This window comes from Argentina silus (assembly GCF_951799395.1).
Source record: "Argentina silus genome assembly, chromosome: 19".
In the NCBI taxonomy this organism is placed as follows: Eukaryota; Metazoa; Chordata; class Actinopteri; order Argentiniformes; family Argentinidae; genus Argentina; species Argentina silus.
In genome coordinates, this window is record NC_139673.1 from 837,911 (window position 1) to 845,410 (window position 7,500).

At 45.1% G+C, this 7,500-nt stretch overlaps 2 protein-coding genes across 2 annotated transcripts in view; both read left to right on the forward strand.

Moving 5' to 3' along the window:
* The window catches only part of LOC310819506 (Krueppel-like factor 5), a gene marked incomplete at its 3' end in the record, with an annotated part of 17,538 nt that extends 12,781 nt beyond the window's left edge, over positions 1-4,757 (forward strand). Inside the window, exon 3 of the mRNA XM_083690808.1 lies at positions 4,684-4,757. Within this exon, the coding sequence (XP_083546934.1) occupies positions 4,684-4,757 (74 nt within the window). The remainder of the gene's footprint in view (positions 1-4,683) is intronic.
* Positions 4,758-6,812: 2,055 nt separating this feature from the next.
* LOC310819507 (GTPase IMAP family member 8-like) overlaps positions 6,813-7,500 on the forward strand; it is a gene marked incomplete at both ends in the record, with an annotated part of 2,817 nt that continues 2,129 nt past the window's right edge. The window contains 2 exons of the mRNA XM_083690809.1: positions 6,813-7,352; positions 7,431-7,491. Of these exons, the coding sequence (XP_083546935.1) occupies positions 6,813-7,352; positions 7,431-7,491 (601 nt within the window). The remainder of the gene's footprint in view (positions 7,353-7,430; positions 7,492-7,500) is intronic.

Sequence of the window (7,500 nt, forward strand, 5' to 3'; positions counted from 1 at the left end):
TATACTACATACTAACCATACTACATACTAACAATACTACATACTAACCATACTACATACTAACTATACTACATGCTAACTATACTACATACTAACCATACTACATACTATTTAGAGCCTAGTCTTTAGTAAAAATGTATGCAGTAAGTGACACATTTCGTTATCTCTAACTCAACCATGTTCTTCGTGGTAATTAATTCAATTTCACTACGGCCCGCCTCCCTAACCCACTACGGCCCGCCTCCCTAACCCACTATGGCCCGCCTCCCTAACCCACTACGGCCTGCCTCCCTAACCCACTACGGCCCGCCTCCCTAACCCACTGCATTGAATTGTGGGCAGTGAACTCATACTATATGGAAAGGCAAATCTAGGATGACATCCTGCCACTTTCTCCACTCAATTCCAGTTAATGACGCAAAACCTTCTAATCTTGCATTCTGAGGACAGCTACTAAATAGGTGGATAGAGCATTCAGACACGGTCAGAGTGTTCCTGAGGACTCCTCCACTGTCTGTGGTGACGACACCAGGTCAGAGGTCATGGTAGGGGTCAAATGGCTTCGAGAGCTTGGGCTTGTTTTATTGGCTCGCCTAAACTTGTCTGCACGCACGCACGCACACACACACACACACGCACGCACACGCACATGCGCGCGCACACACACACACACACGCACGCACAAACGCACACACGCACACACACACGCACATGCGCGCGCACACACACACACACACACACACACACACACACACACACACACACACACACACACACTACTATTATCAATTACTGAACTCGTTCTTAGAGTTGGTTAACTCTTGATGTTCCTCGGGTTCCTCTTTTACTTGTGGTGCTCCTCACTGCTGGAACAATCTGCAGAGAACGGTTCAGCTGGTTGCTCTGGTGACGCTCAGCCAGTTTCAACTTTTGATTGAGGAACTCTTTGTTTTTGTTGATTGTGTTTTATTATGATGCAATAAAATAAAATAAATGTGTATTATGTGTTGTTGTGAACTGTGTGTATGCAGGGCTTCCTTGTAAAAGAGACCTTCGTCTCAATGGGACTCCCTGTTAAAATAAAGGTTAAATACAATTAAAATGATCCAACTGTCTCTAGGAGATATCTGCAGCAGATATCTGCTGCCCCCTACTGGCAACATACACTCACCGAACACTTTATTAGCTACACCTGTACACCTTCTCATGGTGGAGGTGGTTGAATGGTGTGGGGAATGTTTTCTTGGCACACTTTGGGCCCGTTAATACCAATCAATCATCACTTGAATGCCACAGCCTATTTGAGTATTGTTGCTGACCATGTGCATCCCTTCATGGCCACAACTGACCCATCTTCTAATGGCTACTTCCAGCATGATAATGCACCACGTCACAAAGCAGAAGTCGTCTCAAACTGGCTTCATGAACATGACAATGAGTTCAGTGTTCTTCAGTGGCCTTCCCAGTCACCAGATCTGAATCCAATAGAACACCTTTGGGATGTGGTAGAACGGGAGATTCACAGCTTGAAAGTGCACCTGAAAAATCTGCAGGAATTGCGTGATGCAATCATGTCATCATGGACCAGAATCTCACAGGAATGTTTCCAACATGTTGTGAAATCAATGCCATGAAGAATTAAGGCTGTTTTGAGAGGAAAGGGAGGTCCTACCCAGTATTAGTATAGTGTTGTAATAAAGGGAGTATTACCCAGTATTAGTATAGTGTTGTAATAAAGGGAGTATTACCCAGTATTAGTATAGTGTTGTAATAAAGGGAGTATTACCCAGTATTAGTATAGTGTTAGGCATAGGCAACATAAAAACATTGTTAAGGACAAGGCAACATAAAAACATTGTTAAGGACAAGGCACCATAAAAACATTGTTAAGGACAAGGCATCATAAAAACATGCTGTAGAGCGTTGTGAGTTTTTTGGTATTTGTTGCACAGCTCACTGCTGTTATGCTCTGCTCTTGTCTCAACCCTGCATTTCGTTGTCTCTGTACTTGTACTCTGCACAATGACAATAAAGTTGAATCTAACCTAATCTAATCTCTTGTCTCAACCCTGCATTTCGTTGTCTCTGTATTTGTACAATGACAATAAAGTTGAATCTAACCTAATCTAATCTCTTGTCTCAACCCCCCATAAAACACCCAAACACACACATCTGAGAGCAGCAGAGGGTCAGCCACAGGAGAGCAGCAGAGGGTCAGCCACAGGAGAGCAGCAGAGGGTCAGCCACAGGAGAGCAGCAGAGGGTCAGCCACAGGAGAGCAGCAGAGGGTCAGCCACAGGAGAGCAGCAGAGGGCCAGCCACAGGAAAGCAGCAGAGGACCAGCCACAGGAGAGCAGCAGAGGGTCAGCCACAGGAGCAGCAGAGGACCAGCCACAGGAGAGCAGCAGAGGGTCAGCCACAGGAGAGCAGCAGAGGACCAGCCACAGGAGAGCAGCAGAGGGTCAGCCACAGGAGAGCAGCAGAGGGTCAGCCACAGGAGAGCAGCAGAGGGTCAGCCACAGGAGAGCAGCAGAGGGTCAGCCACAGGAGAGCAGCAGAGGGTCAGCCACAGGAGAGCAGCAGAGGGTCAGCCACAGGAGAGCAGCAGAGGGTCAGCCACAGGAGAGCAGCAGAGGGTCAGCCACAGGAGAGCAGCAGAGGACCAGCCACAGGAGAGCAGCAGAGGGTCAGCCACAGGAGAGCAGCAGAGGGTCAGCCACAGGAGAGCAGCAGAGGACCAGCCACAGGAGAGCAGCAGAGGGCCAGCCACAGGAGAGCAGCAGAGGGCCAGCCACAGGAGAGCAGCAGAGGACCAGCCACAGGAGAGCAGCAGAGGGTCAGCCACTCGAAGTCCTCCAAGTCCTCTCTAATTCATACATACATATTTGAAACTCCTGTTTAATGACTTGTTGATAGACAAATGTATTTATTGTGAGTCGCTTTGGATAAAAGCATCTGCTAAATGACTTAAATGTAATGTAAATGTTGTCCAGCTCTGTTTTGGTACCAGCCCTAGTGGTTAAGAACTGTTACTGTACCACTGCAGCAGTTTCAGCTGACTGAGATCATCTAAGCCAGACTGGCCAAGCCTGGACATCAGGGTCTACAGAGAGAGCCACTCGTCTGGCTGAGGCTTTGAAGCGACAGCTGAGTCTCACTGACTGAGCACAGATATCTGCTGCCCCCTACTGGAGGACTACCGCTTTTATTTTGAAGCCCCTAAAACGGTGAAAAGCGGGAGGGGAGTTTTAATGGAGGTGGATGGAGCTCTGAGAACACCGATCCACTGCGCCTGCGTCTGGTCTGCCTGGGCCACGTGACCAGTCTGCCCGCTCCTCCTCACAGCGCGGGAACACGGGGCGTTACCATGGTTACACGGTTGAGCCTGAAGGCCGAAGGGTGATTTTCCACATAAAAACAAAGTAGAAAAGTAGAAAATAAATGATTTCTGACATTCTGTTCACATTTACATTGGAGCAGTTTTCACAAAAGTTGTAGAGAACATATAAATATGTAAAGTACATTTAAACCAATGGCAACATATATGTGTGTTTTTCATCCCTCATAATGCAGGGATGTTGTTGTCGCCTAGTCAGATAGACCTTCACAACCTGGACCGTGATGTTCTGTCACAGATCTAGAGGAGCTTGACTGTGGTACAAAGTGTCAAATAAACAGGTTAGCTTGTATTTCTTGCAGACTGAGCACATATTTAGCCTAGCTGCTATCAAGGGCATAGTACCATAGGCTAACCTTATTACATGTCGATATGAATTGGGTTTATTAGTGATAAATTACTTTATCAGTTTGCATGGGCCTATCTGTCTGTAGATTTATCCTTCAACTCTGTTAATATGTAAACTCAGAGCTCCCTCAGTCTATGGGGCTGGTTGGGACTCACTCCAGAGGTTTACTGAGCCCCACCCAGGAGGTTTTACTGCAGCTCCCTCAGTCTATGGGGCTGGTTGGGACTCACTCCAGAGGTTTACTGAGCCATGGGCCTATCTGTCTGTAGATTTATCCTTCAACTCTGTTAATATGTAAACTCAGAGCTCCCTCAGTCTATGGGGCTGGTTGGGACTCACTCCAGAGGTTTACTGAGCCTCACCCAGGAGGTTTTACTGTGACTCACTCCAGAGGTTTACTGAGCCCCACCCAGGAGGTTTTACTGCAGCTACAAAGTCCAGATCACTACTAAAGTATCACATCACTACTTCTTCATTTGATTCCTCCGTTCGTCCTGCAGCTGCTGAGAGAGAAGGTATGAACAGTTTGAACATATCTTTCTGTTGCTTGTCTTGCTCAGTTGTTGTTGAATCAGAACTTGTTCGCTGTTGTTGTTGTTGTTGTTGTTGGTGATAGGGTTAGGTCTATGGTGACGGTTAGGGTAGGGTTAGGGTTAGGGTAGGGTTAGGGTAGGGTTAGGGTAGGGTAGGGTTAGGGTTAGGGTAGGGTTATGGTTAGGTCTATGGTGACGGTTAGGGTTAGGGTAGGGTTAGGGTTAGGGTAGGGTTAGGGTGTGTGAAGACTACACTAGAGGCCTGTACCTCACCTGAGACAGTTGCATTCTGAGTAGAGGATATGTCTTCATTCACACTTCCTTGCTTTTGATTTAAACAATCAATCTTTACCGATATAGAGCTGGTCTAAATATCTCATATCTTGGCTCTTTGCTTTCCCCAGACCGCGTTTGGAGTCTTGTGTTCGCTCGCCCTAACTCGGTGACGTGGAGGCCAAAGTCCCGCGGAGCAACGTGATCAGTCATTACCTGGCCTCGCCCCCCGGGTGTGTCGGCCCAACCCTACCTGCTGGCTGCCTGATCACGATCACACTGCACACCAGTGGAACTCCACACCTGATCTTCCTCACGTGTCCTTGAAGTTACAACAATGGCCACACTGGGTCATCCAGGTAAACTCTTAATGTCAAAACTGAACCACTTTTGTACCCAATCATAAACCTGGACAAAAGTTTATATAGGTATTTGAGAGTTAATTAATTTGAATTGTCTAACCATAATTTAATAATGCATTCATGAGAATTGTTATGAAAATATGTTAAGATTTTAATGACCTAAGACCTATTTTAAAAGTCTAATGAAACCCAAACACATGTGAAACAACTTCATTGAAATAGATTCTATTATTACTCAATTGAAATGTCTGTTATGACAGCAGTCGTGAACTGAAATGCTGCACCTGTTGTGGCAGAACTCATGGGATGGTCACTGCCGCCCCCTAGTGTCCAGATGGGGCCATGACAGTAGTGTGATGCACCCTGTGTCATTTCATATGCTTCAGCTCAGCTGATTATTCAGAGCTGAGGATGGTGCTGCTGTGATTGGTTGATGAGATAAAATGGCGACTGGTTCCTTTGTCTGTGTAAAGGTTGGAGTTGATGCTCCAGAACCTGGGCCATGTGAAGAGGTTACACCAGGCCTACATCAAATTAAATGTTTTTATAGATGATGTTTAAAGTTTGCATTTTTTTCAATAGTAGTCTCCAAACAACTTCACAATTTAATATTCAAACTCAAAATCAGGCCATTTACATAAACTGATGGTTTCTTCCCAGTTCAAACTACTCAGGGATAGTAGTCAATAGTAATCTACTCAGGGATAGTAGTCAATAGTAATCTACTCAGGGATAGTAGTCAATAGTGATCTACTCAGGGATAGTAGTCAATAGTAATCTACTCAGGGATAGTAGTCAATAGTGATCTACTCATGGATAGTAGTCAATAGTAATCTACTCAGGGATAGTAGTCAATAGTAATCTACTCAGGGATAGTAGTCAATAGTAATCTACTTGTGGATAGTAGTAAATAGTAATCTACTTGTGGATAGTAGTCAATAGTAATCTACTCAGGGATAGTAGTCAATAGTAATCTACTCAGGGATAGTAGTGAATAGTAATCTCAAAACAGCTTCACAATTTGATATAATGAAAAGAATTGCAGAAAATAAACTTTAAAACAGTATTTTCTTCTAGAAATGGATGATGTACCATAAATGGATGACGTGCCATAAATGGATGACGTACCATAAATGGATGATGTACCATAAATGGATGACGTGCCATAAATGGATGATGTTGGGCAACATTGAGGATTCTAAAGGGTGCAGATATAATAATAATAATAATTATATATATATATATATATATATATATATAATATATATAGATATAAGATGCACAAATCTGTCAGAACATTCTAAAGTTGTTTTGATATTAATGGTGAATGCGGAGGGCATTTCAAGAGCATACCATAAAGAGATGATGCCAAAATGGACTGTTCATGTACTCAGCATGGCTGTTCATGTACTCAGCATGGCTGTTCATGTACTCAGCATGACTGTTCATGTACTCAGCATGGCTCTTCATGTACTCAGCATGGCTGTTCATGTACTCAGCATGGCTGTTCATGTACTCAGCATGGCTGTTCATCTACTCAAACATTCAGAACAGTACAGGTACTCAGCATGGCTCTCCAAGCATTCAGAACAGAACAGGTAATGAGGGACTGCATGGCATCTGCTGTTAAATTGAAACATGCACACATTTGTGCCACATTCCCATGAATGTGAAATAGATGTAAAATATCAACCATAATATCGTATACAGCATGGAATCATGAGCTCCCTAATCATACAATGGTGTTCTGGAGATGGATGTTCAATGGGGCGGTAATATGCTTTGTGTGTGTGTGTGTGTGTGTGTGTGTCTCTCTTGTCTTTTTCTCCCCCTCTCCCCCTCTCCCTATCTCCCTCTCTCCCACTTTCCCCCTCTCTCTCTCTCCCTCACTCTCTCTCTCAGAGCTGAGGATCGTGATGCTGGGGTCCTGGTCATCTGGGAAGCGTTCAGCAGGAAACACCATCCTGGGCAGAGAGGAGTTTGACCTGAGGACAGCAGCTCAGTGTATGAAGAGACAGGGACAGGTCGCAGGGAGGCAGGTCACTGTGGTCAACACTCTAGGCTGGCGGAGGGTTAACCCTGTCAAGGACTCATGTGACCTGGTTAAACAGGAGATTATCTGTGGTGTGTCTCTGTGTGATCCAGGACCTCATGCTCTCCTCCTGGTAATTCGGGCAGATGTTTCATTTGTTGAGGAAGAGAGAAAATCAATAGAGGAACACATGGAACTTCTCAGTGAGAAAGTCTGGAGCCACACTATAGTGCTGTTCACTCATGGGGACTGTCTGGGAGACACAACCATTAAGCAGCACATTGAGAGAGGGAAGGCCCTCCAGTGGCTTGTTGACAAATGTGAGAACAGGTATCATGTCTTCAACAATAAGAACAGGGGTGATGTTACTCAGGTCACAGAGCTGCTGGAGAAGATAGAGGAGATGGCAAGAAACAGAGGCCATTATGAGATAGAGAGAGAGACAATAGAGATGATAGAAGAGAGAATAACGGCAGAGGAAGAGAGAGCAGCACAGAGACTGATGAAGGTGCAGAAACAGAGAGAGACCCTCAGATCACTAAAGGGTGAGTTTA